The 27,973-nt window shown below is 33.5% G+C and overlaps 1 protein-coding gene across 1 annotated transcript; it reads left to right on the top strand.

Annotated features, from left to right (window-relative positions):
• Positions 1–37: 37 nt before the first annotated feature.
• On the top strand, positions 38–27,803 carry LOC134841455 (uncharacterized). Its single transcript, XM_063857461.1, has 2 exons — positions 38–165; positions 27,344–27,803. Exons 1-2 carry the CDS (start codon positions 126–128, stop codon positions 27,730–27,732), a joined length of 429 nt encoding a protein of 142 aa, XP_063713531.1. The 5' UTR covers positions 38–125; the 3' UTR covers positions 27,733–27,803.
• The last annotated feature ends 170 nt before the right edge of the window (positions 27,804–27,973 follow it).

Genomic DNA, 27,973 nt, shown 5'->3' with positions numbered 1-27,973 from the left:
ATGATAATGGATACGCGCATGCATTGTGTGTGGTGTAGTGTCTCGTGGAGGAGGAGTTTCGTGTCTGTGGCTGTCAGAAGAGCTCCGAGTGGGACGAGAACAACTTCAGGTCCTGCGAGCCCTCCATGTTCGTCATGTGTCCATTCGATTCTGTTCAAGCAGAAAGTAAGCCGCTTGTAATCCTTCATTTCAGTTAATATCACCGTATTTTTCACCAAATTTTGACACCTTCACGATAGTCTAGTTCAGGTTTAAGCATTATTTCAACTGTGTTTAGATTCTCAAGACATCTAGTTATTATTACGAAAAAGCGCTCATAGCTGAAGTTTTGACCGAGAAACCTTCTAGTTGGGTGTGTTATTGCATATGTTTGCTTTGTGAAGCTTTGGGATTCAACCAATTAAATAACCTGTAAAATAGATAGCCTCAAAAAATCAAAATATGAAACTATTTGCTGCTTCTCTAATTGTCCCGCACTGAAGTTTCATGAAAAACAATCTGTTATTATAAGTTTTCATTATCAGTCTGCTCAAAAAATAAAAATAATCCATTGAGTTAGGACCGATGTGGTTAACTCATAGAGTAATTTCGGATAGGGTACACCGTCTGCTCGTCACGCTATCTAATTTTCGGCCGGATAGATTCGTGCAACTTCTTAGTCTAATACCGATCCTAATCTTACTCTTATACTTTCTAGTCTCAGGGTGTTTAACTAGTCTCTGCTAGGCTCAATAGATCTAGGGTATACTGGTTTGTTGCGGCTGCTGAAGTTCTCTTGGAGTGACAACTAATTTCTAAGTTAAATTCAAATCTCTCTGGTGCTGAAATTACAAGTAATTTCAGCACTTACAAATAAGTGGGTTGTTAGTTAGATGGATCATGATTGGTTAATATTAAATACTTTACGGTGGTAAAATATCTAATTTATCCAATCATAAAATATAGTTTAGATCAGGTTCCACCCATCCGGGTTTTACAGAGTTTTTTAGAATTATCTTTCTGCAATTCAAAGGATGGATGATGAACGTTGGTATTTGGCGAACATCGTATTCTTGTCCGGTTCCTCTTGTTAGAGAAGTTCCAGGACGCTGGAGTTAGGGACATCAATCGTTGTGTCGTCTTGTGACAACGACTGTGTTTCCCAATGAAATCAATCTGATTTCAAAATGGTTTGCTATGACGGGTTTTTCTGTATTATGTAGAGAAATTGTTTTGTGTTCAGCCTCGTCTGGGAATGGCGTGGAGATTGTGTGTGGAAGGGATGCCTTGTAACTCGGATCTGTACGTATACTTGAACATCGAGGTGGCCATTGGTCTAGTTCAATGAAGTCCTTTTCTGCGAAGTCAAGTCGTACTCTAAATCCTTTGAGTTGTGATTGTGGACGGCATATCGGTTGTGGTTAGCCATTCTTGTTCGAGTGTAATGGGATCATTTTGTCTTTGGATGTTAGTCTTTGTTGTTGTGTGTTAATCTATATACTGCAAGGTATGATTTACATTTTATAAAATTTTTATTAGTTTGGTTTTTTAATCATGAATTTAGTTAGTTGTTTTCACAAAAGCATTTTGTTTTAGTTCGGTTATTTTGAGGAGTTACTCACCCTTGAGTACCTCTTATTAAAAATAGAAGTGTGGTCACAAAGCGTGGATGTAGCGCGGTGGGTTAGGCCGGCTATAGAGCATGCTCAGGACGTCCTCTCTGGTGGGTTAGGCCAGGAGTGGGAGTATGGTTTCGTGCGGTTTCTTTGAGAGGTCCTGTTGTGTGATAACGTTTTATGTTGGGTTTATGTTGGTCTTTCTTAAGTTTATTTGGTTGTTTCCTTTTTTTCAAAAATCAAATTGTTTTTGTTATGGGTTTGTCTTTCGACTTTTTTGTGTTTTATTATTTCTTTCGTAGACTTTATAATAGTCTTCAAAAGAATAAATTATCCAGTTTTAAACAGGGTTAATCCGGTTTGGGTACCGTTGGTTTTCTTTTCTTAGTCATTCTGTTATTTTATGATTTGTGGTGTTTAGTAAGCTGCGTTGGTTAGTTTGGTTTAGTATATAATTCCTTTCCAACCGGGTTAAAGGAAAGTTTGAAACTTGTTATCGTGTGTTAGAGTTGTTGAGTGTGAAAACTTGAAACTTAAAATCATTCTTTAAACAATTCTTCGTGGGCGAGCTGTGCGAGTTTGGATATAATTCCTGTGTGAGTGAATGAAAATATCAAAAGGTTAGTACTGCATTTTCATTTTATCAATTTATTCTATAGAATTTCAATTTTACTGCTAGCTTTTGGGGGAAATTTAAAGTTATAAATTTTCATCATAATTAAATTTACTGCTTTATGGGGGAATGATTTATAAATTATTTACTACATTTGTTATGAATTTTATCAGATTATCTTGTGTAAAATATTAATGAAGTTTAGAAGAATTTTAACAAGTTTATTTTTTTTTCTGTTTTTTGCAGATGATCGTGGTATGAAGACTAAAAATGTAAAAGAAACATGAGTAAAGAATGGTTAGTACTAATTTTAAATTTAATAGTTACGAATATTTTTAAATAATACTTACCTGTTAATCGTCTGGGAAAAAGCCGTGGGGAAAGATGTCGTGTATTATGTCCGAATTTGTTAGTAATTTTGCTAGTATGCGAATGATGTTTTTAGTTTGGAGCAGTGGCCAAAGCAATTGAAGTGCTTTGATGGTTTTTAGTTCTTCGGTGTCTACTGCAAACTCATAATGTGTGTTTTGAATGAGGTTATATATTTTGTGATTATACTTAGTATTGTGAAAAAATTCTAATATTGGTATTTCTATAGGTTGGATAAATTCATGTGGGATAAGGAAGGGTCCGGATTCTTCGGCATTAAAGGTCTTCGTGATGGGACAAAATATATACATTTGTGTTACTGGGTCATAATTGCGGAGGATGCCGCGAAAGTTAGTATCCTTGATGCAACAGGTGAAATTAAGAAAAAATGGTGATATGTACTTCGAGTTAAGAAACTGAAAACGATGGTGTGGTTGTCTTGATGGAGTATGTAAATCAAAATGATTTTGTATGAAGCGATAGTATGTATATGTATGAGTCTGTTTAGTGCGTAACTTAATGTCGTGTGAACAGTGCAAATCGCGTTCATGTGGTGCAAGGAAGTGAAAGGTTAGTGAAAATAACTGAAATTTTTCTTTAAAACTTTCGTAAGCTTGAATATCAATTAGTGCTTCAGAAATGATGTGATCATATTTTCTATCAAAAATATTAAGTGTGAATACATATGACGTTTTGATGAAGAATTTTTCTGTTAGTTGTGGGTTAGCGAAGCGGTCGTCGTCTAGAAATTGGTCTTGATTAGTTCGGATGTTATTATGGTCGTAATATTCTATTGTAAATTCGTTAGCTCGGGGTGCAGTGAATGTTTTTAGTGATTTTTTATATCCTATATAAGTAAATTGTCTAGGTGTTAGTGTTGCGGTGAGTCTGTATAGCATATCTTTATTCTTTTCTATATCGTTATGAGTACTAGATAGTGGCAGGCAAAGGGGATTAGTAAAATGGTATTATGCTGTCCAATGAAGTGTTGGCATTAAAACATGTTCATCTACAAAACTACGTGAGTCGTTAGTGTCGTTAGGTGTGTATAAAGTAAATTGTGGGAATGAGGGTAAGGTGATTGCTAGAAAATCTTTCGTGTTGGTGTGGTGTGGATGATTAATATATTCGCAGGCTGTTCCTGGTTTGGTCGGGAATGGATGGTTCGAGAATTTTCTTTTAAAAGTGCGATAAGCTCGGTGAGTGCTATTTGATGATTCGGTGGATGTGGATGATTTTGCTTATGATGCAGTGTAAGCTGAGGAGGTTGTAGGAGTAGGTGGGTTTGAGGATTCTATTGTGGATGAAATTTGATTTATAGTGAGGGTGTTAGGGTGTATTAGCTGTTGTTGTAGGGTGATAAAATTATCGAGTTCCTGGGAGATTTGGGGGTTATCTGGAGAATTATTAGATGATCGGTCGGAATGAAATGGAGAATAGGTTGGGGTTACTTGTGAAGCATAAGAAGGAGTAGAAACGGATGGGAGTGGGTTATTTGGTGGGATCGGTTGAAAAAGGGGTTTTGAAAAAACTGAGGAGTTGGTTTGAAAATTATTGGATGGAGATGGTTCGGAGTCTGCAAATTTGTCAGGGGTTTCTATATTAGGGTTATTAAGTTGTGAAATGGAGTATAAAACTGAAATATCTGAATTAGTATCCGAATTCATGCTTGATGATATATTAATAGTTGGAAAATTGGGTGGCGGGAAAGCAAAATGTGGGATTATTAGGATTGGAGTGTGGAGGTTGGTGGGATGGGAATTTGAGCTGTGTAGGGATCCAAGTTTTCGGCTCATCGTGGGCTAAAAAAATGATTATTTTGAGACTGAAAAGCGGTGGTATGGGTTTGTTCTATAATTTGTTCATATGTATTATCATCTTGTGAATGATGTGTCATTTTATGTTGTATGGGACTTTGCGATATGTTTTGTCTAAAATTTGTGTTATGTGTTATTGCTAGGTTTCGGAAATTACGTGGAACTAATGATAATGGATGGTTATGTGGTAGGGGTGGCAACTGTGGTGCGGTAGGTGTTACTTCTATGTTATTATGTTCTTCGTCGTATGTGTTCTGTCTTGTCGATATTTTTGTATTATATTCTTTTATTTGTGCATCTAGAAGAATTTTGTTTATTGATGATGAAAAAATTCCAAAAAATCCTGCAAATAGTATGCGTGCTACACTTGCTTGTCTATTTAATTGAGTGTGTATAGCGCATGTGTTATAGATTCCTTTTAAAAGTGAAAAAAGAAATCTTATAAAGTTAAACATTGCGTATAGGACAGTTAATTTTTCTAAGATGTAATAGGGCCATCCTAGAAAATCGAGAATTTCAATTTTAAGTGTAACAAAGCTTAAAAATATTTATAGGTGAAACATCTTGTGGTCTGTATTTTTCACCGTTTAGATATATATAGTCTTTAATGTCTTTAAAATATCCGCTATAATCTTGTGTATAGATATCTGCAAATCCTGCAGTTTCGGCAAGTTTGCGTAAGTTTTGGTCAATTGATTGTCTTTGTATAGTGTCCATTTGTGTTAATAATTCTTGGAATTGTTGTGTTCTAATGTGGTGTTGGATATCTGATTTTGAATATATTCCAATTGATTGTAAATCAATATTTGGATTACAACAATAGCTCTGATGCTTTTGGGTGAAAATTTTTTGAGTGATTGCATTAACCTGGGGTATGGAGTAAGAAGATAATATTTATCTTCATCAGGGTTCAATTGTACTACATTGTGGCTATTATTTGATCCACATGGGACTGCGGTATCCCAAAAATATGTTGGTCTTGAAAGTGTGTCAACAAAATGTACCTTATTTTTATAAAAGACAGGGATTCTTTTATAGCGTTTATCTTCAAAAACATATAGTGGTGATACTTTTTTGGTACAAGTATAAAACAATAAAATGTTTCCTTCGTAGTCTAGAAAATTTGATCTATTTCCTGATAATAAATATCCTGCGTAGGGTATTTTTAACACTGCTAGTGCGAGTGATTGTAGGATTTGTGTCCTTTCTAATTCGCATAGTTGGTGAAGTATTTCTAATTCGGAGAGTGACATTTCTTGAAAAATTCGACTAATCGTGTAGTCTAACTTCATATCTAAGTGAATATCATAGTGGATATTACCAAAATAAGTATTATTCATTAGTGATAGTTCTTGTAAACGTGTGCTTCTACTGTCATGTGGCTTTAGTTTTCCATCAGGTTGACCATTACTTTTTTGAAAGTTAACTGGTATATATGCTGTTCCTTCATGTAGAGGGTGACCTGTGGAATAAGGGTCAATTTTTATTTTTCCAGTGGTCATGTCGAAACCTTTTTCGTATTCAACTAATATTTCAGAATATTGTGTTTTGTGAAGTGGTTTCTGTATTTGCATGCGATTTCTGTTTCTTGATATATTTGGAAACGTGTTAATTTATTTTCTATATTATGGAGATTTCGAAAATCAGTACTTTGTTTTCGTGATGGATGGACTTGTTCATATAGAATTGATTGTATAAAATATTTTTCGTGAAGTTTTATCATTCGAGCGTGTATTTTTGCTACTTGAAATGTTGTGCATGTATCTTCGGGAAACCAAACAATTGTTGCTTGTGTCCGTGTTGTAGGATCACAATAACCTTGATCGTTTTTACAAGGTAATCTAATTCCTTGATAGATCATTGTGTTGTCGGATAAATCTCGTGTGAGTTGTATTTTTTCGAGTTGTATTTTCCAATCGAAAAACATTATTTCTTGATATCCTTTAATTTTTGTGTCTACTTTGCAGTTTGATGAATTATTTATACCAATGTGTGGTATCCAGTGCTTATCGTGTATGTCATAAGTTAATCTTCCGTGTGCGCCGTTGTATGGGTATTTTTCATCTAGTTTTATATGTCCTTGATATCTTTCAAGTTCTACTGGATAAACAGAATCGGCAAAGACTTGAAAATATACTAGTTTTCTGTCGGTGTTTTTATTTCTTGTGATATTTAATCTGAGTAGCTCGTTTGTACAATCATCGGGATTTAGATGTAGAAGTCGTTCTATATTACTTTGGTAGAATGATTCGTGATCAAGTCGGTTTTTATTTCCGTTTGAAACTTGTGAACAGTGTACTTCCTTTTCGGAAAAGGTTGCTGTAAATTTATATCCTGCGACTGTTGTTGCTCGGGCTTTTGAATACAGTGTCGCTATTACATTTGTAGTTTCTATAGCTTGTGGTTCCGTTTCGCATTGTGATACTTGATTTATTGCATATTTGTGTAGTGTTTTTTGTTCATTTTCTTCACAATCGTAGCGTGTTACTAATAAGTCCTGGGGTCCTGTGCGGGGAGAAGGATTTGTGTTCTGATCGGAAATTATTAGAAAAAGGAATTGTTGAAGTATCAAAATTTTTAGAATATATATGTGTATGATAATCCTGGTTATAAAATGTGATGTAACCAATTGTCTTTTTGGTATATCTGTCGTATTTATATATTACTTCAGTTGTTATGAATGGTGGTGGTAGTGATTGAGCTGTTATATTGGGTGGGTTTAATGGGTAAGGATGTTGAGCAATGTTGTTAAGTTTAAACGTGATTTCAAATTTTAATTGTAGACTATTTTGTTGGAGTATTTTGATGTTATGGTCACGAATGTCTTCGTGGATGCCTTGTCTATATTGTAGTCTATGGAGTGCCCAATTGTGGAGTCGGTTACTTTCTGGATGTTGTCCAAATAATGGTGGGGGTGCTGTGAACGTGTTCCAATCTAATCTTAAAGGGATATTTGTTGATGATTATTCTCGATATCTAGCGTCGAGGTTATTTGGAAAATTTAGGGGGAAAGGCGTCGGTGAAATCTGGCTGATTGATGGTGTTGATGGTAGTGATAATGTTTCTGGTAGTGATGATGATGTTGTTGTATCCGTAGAAATATCTATTGGGTCATTTATTAAATTTGGTTCACCTTGTTGTGTGAATGAGTGTGTTGTCCAATATGGTAGTCGTGATGTTTGGTTGGGGGGGGGGGGGGTTAAAGGGATTGTCACGTATTTTTTCAGATGTTGGTGTTGAACCTAAGTAATCTGAGGGTATACTTTAGGTGATACGTTGTGAAAGAAGTGTAGGGGTTTCCGGTAGTATGCTAATTGGGTTTTCTGGAGTACTTGGTGATGGGGATTGGGGTATATCAAAATGAACTCGGGGGGTTTGAAAATTTCTATTTCGTCGTGGATGTATAATTTGTCTATTTATTTCAACTGTATTTTGGTTTTGACTAATATTTCATTTTCTAGTTAATTCTTGTGGTAATGTTGGGTACAAGTTACATGTTGGTTCACTTAGGGGTGCCTGTCGCTGAACTGGTTCTAATGGTTCAGATAAGCGAGCGTGTCGTTCTTCAAAAGTGTATGGGTTATCTTGGAAAGAAATTCGTGTGGATGTTTGGGGGTTTTGGGTAGTTGTAGGTTTTGTCGGGTTTTCTTGGGATGATGTCGGTGAAGACTGACTGTGTGATTGTTGGTTAGCAATTTTTGAAGGTTGTCTGATTGAGTGAAAAAATTTATGTTTATTCTAGTATTCTTCAAGGAAAAGAATTAAAAGGATTGTTGCTAAGGCAAATGTTATGATTGCCTTTTTTATACATTTGTATATTGTCAATATTAGGGATGATAAAAATGTTATAAAAATTACAAATAGTAAAAAAATATGTGTTCTACTAAAAATGGTTCGTATCATTTAAATAAACTTTGGGTTATCGTACCTGTGAATATGGTCAATGATTTGGGAAAGTTGGAGATATATTTCAAATAGGGAGTAGAAAATTAAAAAAATATTGCAAAAAATGATTAAAATTATTATAAAAGCTTCAAAAGTATCAAAGAGAAATATGAATAAAAGTTTAAGTATTGTTAAAAAGTTTATGAAAATGTTGAAAATTGTATTCACTGATCGAGAGAAGAGCATTTAAGAAATGGCTTCTTGGTCGAATATTTTTTGTTGTTTGGGGCGATTTTCAAGTGTGGTCGAATTATTTTTTGATTTTTTGACAACTGGGTTGAATTTTGTGAAAAATTATTGGGGGCGAATTTTATGGTGTTCGCGAGGTCTTCTTTGCTTTATTTTTATTTGTCAGGTGGTCTGGAGTATTTTTGAGATTTTTGTACTTTAAGCTAAATTGATATGGTCGTGTTTTCACTTTAGGCTAATTTATTTTTTTTGGTTGGGGGGTTTTTGAGGTCTAAGTTGGGAAAATATTGTTGATCTTTGCGTTATTAGATAAAGGAGGGGTATGATATTATGGTGGTATTTATTTTAGTTGTCAAGTATGAGTAGTTTGCTTGTTTTTGACCTGGAGGTTGTAAAGTTATAGTTATAGATATGCCTGGAGTTTAATATCTTTCGTCTAATTGGTTTGTGTTATAATTATAGAAGGTGACGGATGGAATGGATCCTATTGGCTAATTTTTAACAAGAAAAGTTGCGTGTTTGTCAGCATGTTATTTTGAAAAATGAAAGTTCAAAATGATTCAGAGGTGCAAAGATTATTAATTTTAAAATTAAAACTGTTTTTGAAATTCATTTTTCTTTAATATTTTAGATTGTGGGATGAATGTTTTGTAGTTTTTACGTGGTTGATTTCTAAGTCGTGATGACTCTCTATGTTCTGATTTCTCGACTTGTTCTTGTGGTATAATTTTTTCTATCATTTTTCTATTTTTCCTTTCTTTTTGAGGTATTTTTTGATCTAGCTTTTTTGTATTGTTTTGGGTTGTAATTGGTTTTTTATTTTGTTTTTCAAGGTGAATGTCGTTTTGTTCATTTATTTCATTTTCCGTATGTGGGTCATTTTGAATAAATTTTAAACCTGTGAAAGAATATAATTGAATTAATTCGCGTAGTGCGTATTCTTTTGGGTAGTAAGGCATTAGATTGTTTCGATGTTGAACAATTTCTTTTTGGTCTGAATCGGTGATTTTATATGTTACGTCAGTGGGTTTGGCAATTATTTGGTATGGTCCTTTGCGAAGGGGTTGTAATTTTTTAGTCTTAGAAATTCCTTTTTGTGTATTAAAATTAGGTATTAAGACAAATGTTCCAATTTTAAATCTGAGGCTGGTGTAAAGCGTGAATTAATTTGTTCGTTAATGTTTTGCCTTTGTAACAATTTTTTTGTTATTCTTTGGTAAATTTCATTGTGTTTTTTATCTCTATTTAAAATCCATTCGGTGTGTGTACCGGAGGCTAATTTAAGGATTTGTGGGTGATGAAAATGATCTTCATCATGCGTGTGTAAAGGTAGGTTATAACAAACTGAGTCTTTATTTGGTTGGCAATGACCTTGTGCATTTTTATGAGAGTTTGCTGTAAACATAATTGGTTTACGTGGCTTTTGATTAAAAACCATTTGGTATGGTGACATTCCTAGAGTTGTCGTAATTTGTGAATTGTATGCTAAGGGAAATAATTTTGCATCTGCTGACAATTCTGTGTATCTTGTATCATTTCCATTTATGATACATCTAAGATATTCTTGTAGTGAACGGTTCATACCTTCGACTAAACCGTTTGTCCAAGGTGCATGAGATGTACGTGGTTTGTGTTTGATATTATACAAGTGACATAGTGTGATGATTTCATTATTTATGAATTCTGTACCGTTGTCTGTAACTAAGATTTCGGGTAATCCGAATTTAGCTATCCAGTGTTCATAAAGTGTTGTGTAAGCATAATAAGCGTTACAATGTGGTACTGGGTTGAGTGCTAGATAATGTGTAAATGCATCAACAATTACAATAATGTAGGAGTTTCCTTCAGAGGATGGTGAAATTGGTCCTTTTGTATCGAATGAAATACGATGGTTAAATTATAAACTTTGTCCTTTAAAATCTTGTTTATGTGCTATTTGTTTTTGATTTGGATAAGTTTTATTTAGCTGACATACTATACAATCATTGCATAGTACTTTTATCCAAATTGGTGCATTTGGGAAATAAAAATGTTGTATAAAATTTGAATATGTTTTCTCTGATCCAGAGTGTCCTTTAGTGTTTTGTGTATGTGAAATGTTAAAAACTATTAGAATCATACTTAAAGGGAGACGGGGAACTGTAGAATCATTTAATTGAGATTCTAGAAGGTCTGTGTTTTCATTAATTGTTGTATTATTAAATTTTCGGAAATATCGGAGGAGTGTTTTATTTCCTAAAAATGTGGTATCTGCCTTTACGGGCTTAATTTTGTATTTGTGCCATGATTTTAGTTGTCTAATTACTGGGTCAAGATTTTGATATTGTTTCAAGATTTCAATTGTAATTTTATCTGTTGGAGTGAGAAAAATATTTTCAGTTTCTAATTTAGATAGGGGAATTGTGTCAAGTGGGTCATGGAGGTCAAAGACTTGATTTATTGTGTATTTTGAATCATTTGTTTGTGGTCCTGATAAATTTGTTTTATCAGTTAAATTTTCTTTTTCAATTAATGGAAAAAGGTCTTTTTTATGCGAGTGGTGTTTTATTCGTTTTTGCTGAGTGTTATTTTTTATCCATTGTGAGTATGAAATTGGTTTGAAAATTGATGTTCCAAGTAGATCAACTTCGTAGTGATTATTTTGGCAATCTAAGTAAAGTGGGAAATGTTGTAGGTTATTTATTTGTGATTGTTCAATGTCAGTTTTTACTGCATATTTGCATTCTAGTCGGGGTGATGTTTTGTCTTTTGCAAGGTAAAATTTTATATTTTTGGGTACTTCAACTGTAGTTTTTCGTGTAAGTAATTCAGGTGGTGTATTTCGACTTAATGTATCTGGTAATGCAAGATTCTTTCCTGCTGTCCAAACTATATGTAAGTTTGGAAATTTCATTAGAATTAATTGAAATCTATAAACTCGGTGATTAGGATTTGACTTTTGTGTAAAGAGAAAAATGATTGGTTTATGATCTGTGAATAGAACTGTTGGATGTTTTGATCCAAGTATCAGAAATTCATATTCTGTAAGTGTATAAATTATAGCTGTACATTCTCTCATTAGAGTTGAGAGTCGTAGCTCTGCTTGAGTGAATAACCGGGAATTTGCTGATATAAGGTTCATTTTATTTGTACCACTGTGTGATTGTAGTAATGCTGCGCCGATGCCAAAATTTGGAGCATCGCACATTGCATAGAATGGTTGATTTGGATCTGGAATTGTGTTTGAAATTTGTTCAGTTAAAATTTTTTTAATTTCTTCAAATCGTCTTTGATGTTCAGTGGTCCGTTCAAAATTATTTTGTTGTCTGAGGATATTATAGAACGGTCTTAAATATAATTGCATTTTATAAACGTACTTGCTTAAGAAATTTAACATTCCAAGGAATTCTTGGATTTTCTTTTTGTTTGTTGGTGGTTGAAGTTTTTAAATAGCATCAATGCGTGATTTTAATGGAGTGATTGTGTTTCTTTCTATATTATGTCCTAAAAATTTAACTCGTGTTAAAAAGAAGTGTAATTTATCGAGGGCGGCCTTCAGATTTTCGTTCTGAAGTATTTTATGATAGTGTTCTAAAACTGTAAACATTTCTTCTTTTGTCTGTGATTGCATAAAAACCTCGTCTAAATAGGTGATTGCGTTTTTCTTGAGTATTAGTGGTCTAAAGATTTTGCTCATAAAAGCTGAAAATGCTGCTGGTCCTATGGAAATTCCATAGAATAGGCGGTTGAATTCATATTGTTGAGTTCCAATAACAAATTGTGTTAAGCGTCGTGATTGTTCATCTAGTGGCATTTGATTGTATGCACTATTCATATCTGCGGTTGTAAAGTATTTTCCGTTTATTTTTGTTAAAATAACTTGTATTGGTTCAATAGGCCAATTGCATTTCGATTCGTCTATTAGTGAATTGAGGTATCTAGCGTCTAAAACTATTTTTAATGATTCTCCTTTTGCTAGGATGATAACAGGGTTAATAATTGTGTTACCTTTTGGTTGTTCTTCTTTATTTACTGGTGAGTTAATTTTGTATTGTTCTAAAATATCAAGTAATCTGTTTACTTTGTCATGTAAATGAATTGGTACTTTAATAGCTCTTTGTTTTTTGAAAACTGCGTCAGGTTTTAACGGGAGATGTAGTGATGAACTGATTTTCCCAACATCAAATTTTGATGTTGCGTAGACTGTTGAATATTTTAATAGTTGTTTTGCTAGTCTGTCAAATTCGATTTGTGTAATTTGTGAGTGTTCAAAGTTAAACATCGTTAAAAATTGTTGTTGTTCTTTTGTGTAATTTGTTATATTGAATGCTGGTTTAAAATATGGTGTTTTTGTGAAATAAACGGTGTTTCTCTTTTCATTGCTTATTATGTTATTTCTGGATAGTTCTTCGTTAAGAATTCTGGATTGGCAAATATCTAATAATTGGAGTATATTATTCACGCGGTATGCTATTTCAGGTATGGGTGAGATTGTAGCGTTTGTTTCGCAATATCCTAAAAGTCCTAAGGGTAATGTTACTTGATACGGTGTATTGTTATACACGTGTAGCGAAATGATGTCGGAATTCGTGTTTTTCAAATATTTTATAGATGAAATCGTGATTTTGAAAAACTTGTGAATAGGTTTAAATTCAAAGTCTGACATAAAAAGTTGTTGTTTATTTTGACTTTTATCATACTGGTGAACTTGTTTTGTTGAAAAGTTATATATATTTCCTGATAGGGGTTTCAGGTGTTTCCGTTGTTGAGTATAAATTGGATAAAATTTTGAGAAGAATGGTGGTTGTTTATTTAATCTTTGAAAAAATGTTCGAGCTGTATTTTTTGTTTTCGTCTACATATCTTTGATCAGTAATTTACTATTCAAGATGTTGATTGTTGGTATATATTTTGATATAAATGGTATGCCACTGATATTGTGTTTAATATCAGTAATATGAAATATTTGTTTAATTGGTTTGTTTAGAATTTTATTTTGTTCCATGTTTCTTGTGGGGAGAAGGAATAAATGGATTTTTCCATAATTTACTAATGTTGATCCTTGTGATGTTGCTAATTTTGGATGTAATGTTTTGATTTCATTCCATGTGAGAATATTAATTATGTTTGATTCTGCTCCTGAACCAAATAAAAAATCAATTTCGAGATCTGGTGGTTGAAATTCTTTGTTTCTTGGACTTTCTAAGAGAAATGGTATTGTCCAAATTTTTTCTCTGGGTTGTTCTTTTTGTATATTTTGATAAATATGATTTGTGTTTAAACATTTTGTTTTGTCTTTTTCATCGGGTTTATTTACCGTGTTAATTTCGTTTATTTCTTGTGCAGTTTGTGTAGTATTGATGGGTTCAATATAATAATTGTGAAGGAGTTCCAATTGATTTTCATATATATGTGATGTAAAAGGTTGTTCATATATGATAGGTCCGTAGTCGCTTTCGACTGTTATCATATTTACGGAGATGGTATTTTCTGTATCTGATGATCCACAGTTTATTTGATTTAGTTGTAGTTCGTTACTTCCTGTGTCATCAATACCTGGGGGGTCTGATGTTGTTTCTTCATTTGACTGTACTTGATTAATATGTCTTTGATATTTTGATGTACTACTTCTGTATCGATGTTTAGAATTATTATAATAGTTATTATTCCTATGTGGTGACTGGGGATAATTTTTATATTGATTATCATAACTTGAATTTCGATTTTGTGAATTATTCCGTGATCTGTTTTGATAATTGTCATTTGATCTGTGATAGTTTGATCTATTATATGAGTTATTTCTTGATTGATTGTTCGGGTAATTTTGATTTCGATTGTTCGAATAAATTCTATTTCGATTATGTGAATAGTTTCTATTTCTGTTGTATGATGAGTTTCGTGATTGATTATTGGAATAGTGTTTATTTCTTGGGTTTGATTGGGAACTGGATCTAGAAACAAATTGTGTTGCATTGGAATTGGATCTCGAATAGTTATTTCGACTATTTGATCGATTATAATTATTTTGTGAAGAATTCTTGGTGTTTCTTCGTTCTGGTGATCTTCCTCTATAACTTGAGTTTTATGGTGATTGAGTCCTTGTGTAATTGGTGTTGTTCGGAAGCGGTTTTCCTGAACTGTTGTTACTATATATATTTTTGTTTGGTAAATTTTGATCTTTTTTCATATATTGATAGAACGATTTATCTGTTTCTTTATGCTTTTGAGGTTTGTTTTGGTTATCTTGTTGTTTTCGTCTACATTCGGAAATACTGTGTCCGTATCGTCGGCAATAATTACACCATTTTTTGAAAGATGGTTTGCCTTTAAAATTTGGGTGTTTTTCATAATTATTTAGTATTTCAGTGATTTTTTCAACTAGGTCTGTATCTGATTCCTGTACGTTATTTATATGTGTAGTGTTTGTTTCAATTCGATTAACATATTGTAGTTTTAGATTTTCTGTTTCTTCAAGTTTCATTGTGATTTCCGCTTGCTCTAGTTTGTCTACTAGTTTTCGAAAATCTAAATCTGGCTCTCGAATTGAGGAAGGATGAGATGCTCTCTTTTTTATTGCTATTTTCCTTAATTGAGGTGTTAAGGTCATCATCAAAATTTCTGTCATTTTTGTGTTTTTATAGTCATGTGTATTAAGTGAATATGCTTTTCGAACTAGTGTTTTGATACGTACTGCTAATTGTTTGATGGTTTCATTTGGTAATCTGCGAATTTCATTACATAAAACTCTTTGGTGTTGTTTATTTCTTTCGGAGTCAAACATTTTTGAAAATTCTTGTGTAAATCTTTTCCAGTCTGATTTTATTTCTATAGGTAATACTGAAAACAATTTTTGAGCTGCGCCATCTAAGGTTGTTTGTATCAATGCTGTGCGTCTAAGTATCCAATTTTGATGTAGTGGCGTATTAATTGGTTCAGGTCCTATATTTAAAATTAAATTTGCTGTTACTGCATATAAATAATCTACTAAAGAATATTCAGGATCTGTTCCTGTAAATACCATCAGTGGTTTATTTGATGTTATTGATGATCCACCCATGAGGTATGGATTCATTGTCATTTGTAGTGATTCATTTTTTGTTATTTCGTGTTGCTGAAGATAATATGGAAGTGGTATTTCATTTTGCATTTGAGTTGGTTGATACGAGTGCATAGTCATTGAGTTTTGTGGTTGAATTGGTTGAAAAGATTGTGTATTAGTTGGATTTGGCATATGTATTGGTTGTTGATTTCTTGTATCTGTTGGATTTGGAGAAAAAATTCTATTATATGTATGAGGTCGTCGCGATCCTTGTGTGCAATATTCTTTGGTATATGGTGCAAAAATGTCTGGTTGTAAATAATCATCATCAGATGATAAATAATCCGTATGATGAGGTGCTTGCTTTTTATTTTTATTTTGTTGAAAGAATGGGTAATTTTCACTATGATCCTGTGGAGGATGTGAATTAGTTTGAAAATTTACTGAGTTGGTTGTTGTCATTGGGTTATCCCAATAGTGAGAACATACATGATTATTATTTTTTCGTGGGGGGTAGTTTGTTTTTGACGAATGTGCATAATTATAATTGTGTTCTGCAAAAGTGTTTCTTGTGAACGTTTTTCGTAGTTTTGATGGTACTGTCATGGGTCTATATGTTTGATAATCCATATGTGAATATTTTGGAGCAACCGAAGGTTTAACGGTTGATTGTAAGGTTACTTGTGCCAGTGAAGTATTTGTATTTCTTGGTGTTGTTAAATTTGGATTTATTGGTGAAATACTTTGTTGTGTAGTTGTTGTTGTTTGGACAATTTCTTCAATTATGAAGTGTGATGGTGTTTGAATATCTTGTTTTGTAAGATTTCTAGTTCCATTAAGGTTTTCATTGTGTATGACGGTCAAATTTAAACTGTTATTTCGTGTATCAGGTAAAATGTATTGTAGTTTAATGGTGTTGCATCATTGGTTAGTGGTACTACTTTTACATAATCTCTGTGGTAAGATATTGTACTTATTGCTTGACTTGAGATAGATTGTGAGATTTTTTGGTTAGCTTAACCTGGGTCTTTTTATTTAGGGTTGGAGAGAAAAGTATATCGATTCCGAGGAATGATTTTTTACTTACTCGTGGCTAGTCTAAGCTAAGGTGTTAACTTACTTAATCTTACTTAGGGGTAGTGATTGTGTTCAAGGGTTGGAGAATAGTAAATCGATCCACAAGGTTCAGGTATAATTAGAACGCAAGTAGTTCGGTAGGTACTATTTTAAACTTACTAAGTCTAAGATCTATCCTGGGTCTGATAAGAGGAGGGTTCAAGTGAAGGATGAATAACCGAAGTTCTTCACTGTTTATCCTAATTTGAATGGTTAGTTTTTTTTTTAAATTTCTATTAGTCTTGGGTCTTTTGGAAGGTTTGGATAGTGAATCGACGTTTGAGGTCGTTAGACACTTGTTAAGTGGGCGGGGGAGAACAAAATTGTTCTTTAGATCCAAGGATAGGCCTTGATGATCAGGTTTTAAATTTAGTGAAATAGAAAATTTATTGAGATCCAAGGATAAGCCTTGATGATCTAATTTTAAAATTAAGTGAATTTAAATTTAATTTGGTTTAAATTTATTTAAGAAAAAGATTTAGTTTTTTAATGATATTAGTGAGCTTATATTTGCTGTTATGTTTAGGTGATGAAGCTGGGACAACAGATGATTTTATGATTTTTAACAATTTATTGTCATGCTACTAATTTTTATTTTCATTTTTTAATAAATATTTTTCAAACATGTTTTATATAAGACTGCAGAAATTAAGAAAACGATCTGAGATCTTTTTATCAATCGTTATTGTATATTAATAATTTTGTTTAGCGCCTGAAATGATCATGAAAATTGACTTCAAAATTTTATGTTTGCAGATGAAAATCTAAATTCATTGCTAATAAGATTCTAAATATAAAAGTTTGTGTTTGCTTTTGCCGTACGATCATAAAACTATTTGGTAAATTTCTACGTTGTCGTATGTCGTCTCTTGTTCGAGGTCTTCTTCCAATTCCGGGTAGTTCTATTATCGTTCGGAATATCGGCTCTGATCTATTGAGTCGTAGAGACATTTCGATTAAATTATTATCGTATAACATTTTGAAAATGTTTTGTCTAAATTCTAATCTATTTTTGGTTAATTCTAAGCTATTAAGGTCTTATTCGAGACTTATCGTCGCATCAGATGAGTTAGGAACGATGTGGTTAACTCATAGAGTAATTTCGGATTGAGTACACCGTCTGCTCGTCACGCTATCTTATTTTCGGCCGGATAGATTCGTGCAACTTCTTAGTCTAATACCGATCCTAATCTTACTCTTATACTTTCTAGTCTCAGGGTGTTTAACTAGTCTCTGCTAGGCTCAATAGATCTAGGGTATACTGGTTTGTTGCGGCTGCTGAAGTTCTCTTGGAGAGACAACTAATTTCTAAGTTAAATTCAAATCTCTCTGGTGCTGAAATTACAAGTAATTTCAGCACTTACAAATAAGTGGGTTGTTAGTTAGATGGTTCATGATTGGTTAATATTAAATACTTTACAGTGGTAAAATATCTAATTTATCCAATCATAAAATATAGTTTAGATCAGGTTCCACCTCTATTCTCGACTGAAAATATATTAATATATTCTTTGACTAAATTGCTCTCTAAGTAGCCCGGTTGACCAAAACTTATCATACCATTTTCATATATGAGAAGCTTCTTGTCATACAGTTCCATACAATTACATACGTACAGAAAATTGTATGATATCTCTATGATTCAGCATTTTTCCTTATATTAAAATTGTAGGGCAAGTGTTTTTCCATAAACCAAAATTTCATTTTTTTTCGAAATGTAATTTCTTAAAAAATTTGGGTTATGATCGCAACCGAACGCAAGTGACAAAAAAACCTTGGTTTACTCGAATCACCAAAGATTGGACTGTCTTGCATTTACAATGCATAGATATGACCTGAATTATCTAAGAGCTGTCTTTCACAAATGATATAACGAAAGTAACAAACTCTTAAATTTTTGCAAAACTTTTCAACATGATTATTATAAAAATTTAATGTAATTTGATGTATTTCAAAAAAAAAATTTTCCAAAGAAGAAAAATTATTTTAATTGATTAAAATGGAGAACAGCCCTGTTTTTATAACCTTTTTCAGGAATCATTTTACGTTTTTATTTGTTTAGTTAATTAATTATCAGCGGGCATTACACAATTACATCACGTTGTACAAACTCACACAATTGAATCAATTTAATTTATTGACTGCAACCTATCTCGGAGCATCAACAGGCCAACGCCTCTAAACATTTTCCGCCCCCAAAACATCATTAAACGCAATAATTTAACTAATGAAATCGAAGCAAAATTATTACAAAATTAAATCAAATGGCAAGAAATGTTTATTGTTTTTTGGTGTTTTTTTTAGTCACTGCTAATAAGGGACTACTCAAAAAGTTCGGGTGCTCAACTATCTCCTTTCTGTAAACTTTTGGTTATTTCCACAAGTTTGAGCACAAAAAGACACTTTTCACAAACCAAAGTCATTCCTTAATTTTTTTAGTAACCCATTACGAGGCCAAACTGTGCATGGTAAGTATGTGCATTGTAAACGGATTCCGCAACAAGCCCAAATAAAATTTGTCGCGGAATCCGCAACATTGCTATTTTTCTTTGATCTTCTTTGATGTTTTGGATTCCACAAACAAATACCTAAAACACTGTACCGTTTAAAATTGCTCCAAAAATATAATACATTTGCGGAATCCGCAACTGTATTTGCCAAATCCAGAACTGTTTGTGGAATCCACAAACAAATAATGAGACATGTGTATAGCTGAATTGAGCTGTTGTGGAATCCGCAACTGTACGGAATCCGCAAACTGTAAATGGAATCCACAAATTCTAAGTGGAATCCGCAAACTGTAAGTGGAATCCGCAATTTCTGTGCGGATTCCGTTTACATATATCTACGCTGAATTGAGCTGTTGTGGAATCCTTAACTGTAAGCGGAATCCGCAAACTGTAAGTGGAATCTCCAAATTATAAGTGGAATCCGCAAACTGTAAGTGGAATCCGCAATTTCTTTGCGGATTCCGTTTACATATATCTACGTGCAGTAGCGTTTAAAAATATATCTTTTAAATTCTACTTTGATCTGCTACCAGTTGGAATGCCAAACGTTCGATCTCAATTCCTGTCAAATACCCAACTTCGATCTCAAATCCTGTCGAAATACCCAACTTCGATCTCAAATCCTGTCGAAATACCCAACTTCGATCTCAAATAAGTGGGTTGTTAGTTAGATGGTTCATGATTGGTTAATATTAAATACTTTACAGTGGTAAAATATCTAATTTATCCAATCTTAAAATATAGTTTAGATCAGGTTCCACCATTATTCTCGACTGAAAATATATTAATATATTCTTTGACTAAATTGCTCTCTAAGTAGCCGGGTTGACCAAAACTTATCATACCATTTTCATATATGAGAGGCTTCTTGTCATACAGTTCCATACAATTACATACGTACAGAAAATTGTATGATATCTCTATGATTCAGCATTTTTCCTTATATTAAAATTGTAGGGCAAGTGTTTTTCCAGAAACCAAAATTTCATTTTTTTTTCGAAATGTAATTTCTTAAAAAATTTGGGTTATGATCGCAACCGAACGCAAGTGACAAAAAAACCTTGGTTTACTCGAATCACCAAAGATTGGACTGTCTTGCATTTACAATGCATAGATAAGACCTGAATTATCTAAGAGCTGTGTTTCACAAATGATATAACGAAAGTAACAAACTTTTAAATTTTTGCAAAACTTTTCAACATGATTATTATAAAAATTTAAATTTTTAAAATATGAGACATTGATCAAGGCACACATAAACATGCAAAACAAAAAAGTGGAGTTTCCAGCGATTTTTAAAAAGTTATTCAGCGAAAAAGAAGTGTTTCCAGGACTACGTTACGCGCACAAAAAAAAAACAAATTTCGCACAAAAAATTTTTTGAGGAAAACGTTTGTTTGAGTACAAAATTCGACTTGCGGTTAAAAAAAGCTATAAAAATTTTTTGGAGAAACTTCAACCAAAACTTCGAAAAATTTTGTGTGTCGCCATCAAAAAAAGGCTAGTCATACAGTTTCCATATATGGGAATTGTATCTTAAGCATTTTTTTTCGAAAATCGAAAACTTCCGCTTTTCATCACCAGACTGTTTTGTTAGAATCAAACAGCTACAAAAATTAGTTTATATCTTTTTTCAACCGTTTTTTTGAAATTGTACAAAATTTGTATGAGAAGCGTTTATCCATACACTTGATGGATGGAATTGTACTATAAGAATTTCAGTGTATGGAGGTCAACCCAGGTAATCAATTTCATGGCAAATTTAAATCAAGTTTGATTAAAATCGATTGTTTTCAAATAAAAAGCCACAATAACCCATCATACTCGATTATAAATCATTTTTGTTTTCCTTAAATTACTTTTTGTTACCTTTTTTTGTTTTTCTCTCTTTTGATTTCAAAGTATAATTCAGTCAGCCCCACACCAGAATCCCAGAATCCGACACCCCACGAATACCGCTCCGATTTGAAGAAAAAGTAAGTAGCAACTGATGAAATTGATACAACTGAAGCAAAGTAGCACATTCTTTTTAGCAACTAGCTGAAACTTTTCATTCTTAGAACAATTTTTGAGACCTATTTCAAGCCTACTTGCAAGATACGCATAAAGAAAACAGAAATAATTGCGCCCTTATTATAGTACAAGTCTGCTAATATATGAGGGCAACACCTTAAATGTTCCGTCACTCTTTAACTCATAAATTATCCGTTAAAGATGCAAATTTTGTGTCGTTTAGCAAATTCTAAGAACAATTAGCTGGACCGCATTGGAAGTTCACGAATAAGAATATATTTTATTGGATTTTTTATAGTCCGTCTCTCTAAAATTCAAAAATCATAAAGAATAAGTTACAGACTAAAAATGAATTGTTTTGTTACCATTCTTCAAAGAAAAAAAAGTTCCATTCTTGATCAATTTTTTTTCGATGTATTTCAAAAAAAAACTTTCCAAAGAAGAAAAATTATTTTAATTGATTAAAATGGAGAACAGCCCGGTTTTTATAACTTTTTTCAGAAATCATTTTACGTTTTTATTTGTTTAGTTAATTAATTATCAGCGGGCATTACACAATTACATCACGTTGTACAAACTCACACAATTGAATCAATTTAATTTATTGACTGCAACCTATCTCGGAGCATCAACAGGCCAACGCCTCTAAACATTTTCCGCCCCCAAAACATCATTATACGCAATAATTTAACTAATGAAATCGAAGCAAAATTATTACAAAATTAAATCAAATGGCAAGAAATGTTTATTGTTTTTTGGTGTTTTTTTTATTCACGGCTAATAAGGGACTACTCAAAATACTTGAGAGTCTAAGTACTCTCTAGAAAATCAGAATGGCATTCGGGTGCTCAACTATCTCCTTTCTGTAAACTTTTGGTTATTTCCACAAGTTTGAGCACAAAAAGACACTTTTCACAAACCAAAGTCATTCCTTAATTTTTTTAGTAACCCATTACGAGGCCAAACTGTGCATGGTAAGTATGTGCATTGTAAACGGATTCCGCAACAAGCCCAAATAAAATTTGTCGCGGAATCCGCAACATTGCTATTTTTCTTTGATCTTCTTTGATGTTTTGGAATCCACAAACAAATACCTAAAACACTGTACCGTTTAAAATTGCTCCAAAAATATAATACATTTGCGGAATCCGCAACTGTATTTGCCAAATCCAGAACTGTTTGTGGAATCCATAAACAAATAATGAGACATGTGTATAGCTGAATTGAGCTGTTGTGGAATCCGCAACTGTATGGAATCCGCAAACTGTAAATGGAATCCCCAAATTGTAAGTGGAATCCGCAAACTGTAAGTGGAATCCGCAATTTCTGTGCGGATTCCGTTTACATATATCTACGCTGAATTGAGCTGTTGTGGAATCCGCAACTGTAAGCGGAATCCGCAAACTGTAAGTGGAATCTCCAAATTATAAGTGGAATCCGCAAACTGTAAGTGGAATCCGCAATTTCTTTGCGGATTCCGTTTACATATATCTACGTGCAGTAGCGTTTAAAAAAATATCTTTTAAATTCTACTTTGATCTGCTACCAGTTGGAATGCCAAACGTTCGATCTCAATTCCTGTCAAATACCCAATTTCGATCTCAAATCCTGTCGAAATACCCAACTTCGATCTCAAATCCTGTCGAAATACCCAACTTCGATCTCAAATAAGTGGGTTGTTAGTTAGAGGGTTCATGATTGGTTAATATTAAATACTTTACAGTGGTAAAATATCTAACTTATCCAATCATAAAATATAGTTTAGATCAGGTTCCACCATTATTCTCGACTGAAAATATATTAATATATTCTTTGACTAAATTGCTCTCTAAGTAGCCGGGTTGACCAAAACTTATCATACCATTTTCATATATGAGAGGCTTCTTGTCATACAGTTCCATACAATTACATACGTACAGAAAATTGTATGATATCTCTATGATTCAGCATTTTTCCTTATAATAAAATTGTAGGGCAAGTGTTTTTCCATAAACCAAAATTTCATTTTTTTTCGAAATGTAATTTCTTAAAAAATTTGGGTTATGATCGCAACCGAACGCAAGTGACAAAAAACCTTGGTTTACTCGAACCACCAAAGATTGGACTGTCTTGCATTTACAATGCATAGATATGACCTGAATTATCTAAGAGCTGTCTTTCACAAATGATATAACGAAAGTAACAAACTTTTAAATTTTTGCAAAACTTTTCAACATGATTATTATAAAAATTTAAATTTTTAAAATATGAGACATTGATCAAGGCACACATAAACATGCAAAACAAAAAAGTGGAGTTTCCAGCGATTTTTAAAAAGTTATTCAGCGAAAAAGAAGTGTTTCCAGGACGTTACGCGCACAAAAAAAAACAAATTTCGCACAAAAAAATTTTTGAGGAAAACGTTTGTTTGAGTACAAAATTCGACTTGCGGTTAAAAAAAGCTATAAAAATTTTTTGGAGAAACTTCAATAAAAACTTCGAAAAATTTTGTGTGTCGCCATCAAAAAAAGCTAGTCATACAGTTTCCATATATGGGAATTGTATCATAAGCATTTTTTTCGAAAATCGAAAACTTCCGCTTTTCATCACCAGACTGTTTTGTTAGAATCAAACAGCCACAAAAATTAGTTTATATCTTTTTTCAACCGTTTTTTTGAAATTGTACAAAATTTGTATGAGAAGCGTTTATCCATACACTTGATGGATGGAATTGTACTATAAGAATTTCAGTGTATGGAGGTCAACCCAGGTAATCAATTTCATGGCAAATTTAAATCAAGTTTGATTAAAATTGATTGTTTTCAAATAAAAAGCCACAATAACCCATCATACTCGATTATATGCAAGTGCCTATGCAATTAAATAAATTTCTGAATTCCTTTACAGTTTGCGGATTATGTTTACAAATTTTGCGGATTCCACTTGTATTTGCGGATTCCACTTACATTTTGAGGAATCCACTCACAGTTGTCGAATCCAAAACAACCAGCTATATTTGCTTGTTCGGGACAAAATAAATGTGCCGACAAAATTTACGTTTTAGGTATTTGTACGCGGAATCCACTGAATATTTGTTATTGGAATCCACTTATATTTTGGAACTTATTTAAAGACTTGTCTCTGGAATCCAGGGACATACAGACACAAAAGTGTGCGCCTATCCAGACTGTAAGCGGAATCTGCAAACTGTAAATGGAATCCCCAAATTGTAAGTGGAATCCGCAAACTGTAAGTGGAATCCGCATTTCTTTGCGGATTCCGCTTACATATATCTACGTGCAGTAGCGTTTAAAAATATATCTTTTAAATTCTACTTTGATCTGCTACCAGTTGGAATGCCAAACGTTCGATCTCAATTCCTGTCAAATACCCAACTTCGATCTCAAATCCTGTCGAAATACCCAAGTTCGATCTCAATTCCTACAAAGGTTAACTTCGATCTCAATTCCTGTCATCAATCTCATTTCCTGTAAATATTTTCATCAGTTCATTTTAAGCCATTCAAATAAAATAAAAAAATTTTAATTTAGCCAGTTTGAAATATTTTCAAAAAGCGAAACCAGAACTCAGTTTGTAAAGACATTATTTTCAGGACTATATATTTTTCGTGTTTTTGAACTTAAAACTTAATTCTGCAGTAATTCAAGTTTTGGTAATTTTTATTCAATACTAATTTACTCAAATTAGTTCAAAAGATCATTTACTCCCTGTGAACAAAATGATTTGAGTTCAGGCTCGCAGAAACTGAATGTGAAACACAAAATTCCAAATACTGAATCTCAAATACTGACCTAATTCGGCGATATGTCAACCAAATAATGACTTAGCCCAATTAACGAATTAAACCAGTGAATTTATTCGTGTTGTGTTTCCAAAATTATGATCCCAAAAACTGCTCGCAAACACTAAAGTTGACATCCATCGATTTAGTTATCCAATATTTTACGATTTGTTCGTGGATTTCGCTGACAAAGGTTAAATCCTTGCATTTAAGTTCCGCAAGTGCATATGCATTAAATAAATTTCTGAATTCCTTTACAGTTTGCGGATTATGTTTACAAATTTTGCGGATTCCACTTGTATTTGCGGATTCCACTTACATTTTGCGGAATCCACTCACAGTTGTGGAATCCAAAACAACCAGCTATATTTGCTTGTTCGGGACAAAATAAATGTGCCGACAAAATTTACGTTTTAGGTATTTGACCGCGGAATCCACTGAATATTTGTTATTGGAATCCACTTATATTTTGGAACTTATTTAAAGACTTGTCTCTGGAATCCAGGGACATACAGACACAAAAGTGTGCGCCTATCCAGACTGTAAGCGGAATCCGCAAACTGTAAATGGAATCCCCAAACTGTAAGTGGAATCCGCAAACTGTAAGTGGAATCCGCAATTTCTTTGCGGATTCCGTTTACATATATCTACGCTGAATTGAGCTGTTGTGGAATCCGCAACTGTAAGCGGAATCCGCAAACTGTAAGTGGAATCTCCAAATTATAAGTGGAATCCGCAAACTGTTAGTGGAATCCGCATTTTCTTTGCGGATTCCGTTTACATATATCTACGTGCAGTAGCGTTTAAAAATATATCTTTTAAATTCTACTTTGATCTGCTACCAGTTGGAATGCCAAACGTTCGATCTCAATTCCTGTCAAATACCCAACTTCGATCTCAAATCCTGTCGAAATACCCAACTTCGATCTCAATTCCTAACAAGTATACCCAGCTTCAATCTCACTTCCTATAAACGAGGTAACTATCTGGCAGATAGTGAACAATATTATCAACGCCATGTTCGTTAGTTATGAAAACTCATTCCTCAACTACAAAGTAGTTTTTCATCCCTGTACCCCTTTGAGTAATTTTTGAGTAAAACCCTCCACGACGAAATTTGAAACTCAATTAGGTTTAGATTGCTGGTCCCAAACAACAGTTTGAAAACTTACTTAGTATCAAACTAGTCTTACATGTGCATCCATACAGCTCTCTCCCTTTCTCGACAGTGATGCTGAATAGTTTTCAAACATAAAGTGTTTATGATTGCCGTTATCACAAAGCCACGCTCCTGAAAGCGCTATTACTTTTGGGTGTATAATGGATTTTGTTTTAAGATAGAGGTGTGTGGCGCGTTCGCTCTTACTCTTTTTCGCTGACAAGTTGTTAATCAAAGTAACAGCAGTAGCACCAGAAGAAATTTTCCGCGTCCAGGCAATTCGGCCAAAGACAATTCAGCCGATTTGAAATTCAAAGTATGCAAACAATTCAGCCAGAGGACAATTCAGCCAATAATAATGACCGCCGCAGTCGCGCCAACGTGTTGCGAGCTTGCCAACAGAGAGTAGGACTCTATACGAAATTTAGAGCCGGTTATCGCCGCAAAGCGGCGACGCGCGCGTAGCGCGCCCACCGGTGACCTTAAACCAAGAAATAACTCCATTTCCGATTTTTTTCTTTCGAATCTAGCGTTATGTAAAACTGGCTGAATTGTCTCAGGCTGAATTGTCTGTATATTTTTGGCTGAATTGGCTGAATTGTCTTTGGCCGAATTGTCTGTGCGCCGAAACTTTAATTTAAGTTTTCTGATATATCATTTTAAACCTGACAATTGGATGTTACTCAATCCTATTCAACTATTCTCTGAATACATTGTTCTCTGCCTCTTTATAATCAGTTTGCAGTTTTGGATCATCTCGTTAGCAAGTGGCTCGCTTTTGGTTTCGGTACCGAATCTCGGCGTGATGAATTGCATGATCGCTCGATCTTTAACTTCCTTCAGGGTTGTTTCGCTATAAACAGGTAAGGCTGATCTCTATCCATTTTCTCTGCATCTCAGAAGACTTCGACCTGACCATATTTCGTCGCAGTTATGAAATATTTCGTCGTATTTATTTGCTTTTTTGTATCTCGCGGTCATGTTTCGGTAGCATCTTTTTTAAAAATATAGATTTGTTGTTAATAGGATTTTGCTTCGATGCGAGCATTGAACGTCTGGCTTATATTTATTTCTTGTCTTCGGGCTACGGTGGTTGGCAGAAAAATCCCAAATTGTCAATTTTTTTGCTTTCTGTATCATTTAAATTTGTCAGAACTTGGTAATTTGTATGTAATACCTTTTTTTCCAAAAAAATTCCAATCGTTGTTTTGATTTTAGAAAAGTGTGGTGCCCGCTGTAAGCCTCAGTGCGGATTCACCAAATACAAAATGGACAAAACTTGGAGCGAATTTCCAAACAGACGAGACTTCCGACAGATCAGAGGAGTGATCGGCAGCAATGTCTCAGTGGACTACGACTACGCCCGCAAAAACCTAGGCATGCTCACAGTTCACATGGCGTCATTTACGACTGTGGACACGATCGTCAGCGCCAAATACGAGTTGTTCTCGGCTAGCAGTGCAGTCGGGGGTCTTCTCGGTTTGCTGATTGGGGGGAGCATGGTGACATTCGTCGAAATCGCCGATTTCATTTTGGTCATCACCGGCAATTTTTTCATAACAGCCTGGACGATGCTGAAGCCTAGCTCAAAAGTGACCTCTCAATAAACTAAATATGATTTCACAAATGAAAATGTTGTCTTCTTTTGTAGGCTAAAAACAAAAGATATTCTGAATAAAATTCGACTGAATCGTGCCTGAATTGAAAGTGTATATGAAAAAATTAAAGAAATGAAAAAAAATTGAAAAAAAGGAAAAAAAAACTTAAAAAACTAGTTAAAAAAAAATAAAAACTGAGAAACACGAAAAAATCCAGAAACAAATAGTCAACAAAGACGCGTAAGACTTG

This window comes from Symsagittifera roscoffensis, chromosome 1, assembly GCF_963678635.1.
Source record: "Symsagittifera roscoffensis chromosome 1, txSymRosc1.1, whole genome shotgun sequence".
Lineage (NCBI taxonomy): Eukaryota > Metazoa > Xenacoelomorpha > Acoela > Convolutidae > Symsagittifera > Symsagittifera roscoffensis.
This window is presented reverse-complemented; position numbering and strand designations above follow the sequence as displayed.

Excerpts from the sequence above, each read along its gene's own strand:
- LOC134841455 (XM_063857461.1), top strand. The coding sequence starts at position 126 with ATGTTCGTCATGTGTCCATTCGATTCTGTTCAAGCAGAAA. Across the intron at positions 166-27,343 it reads CGATTCTGTTCAAGCAGAAA|AAAAGTGTGGTGCCCGCTGT; the intron begins GTAAGCCGCTTG and ends TTTTGATTTTAG.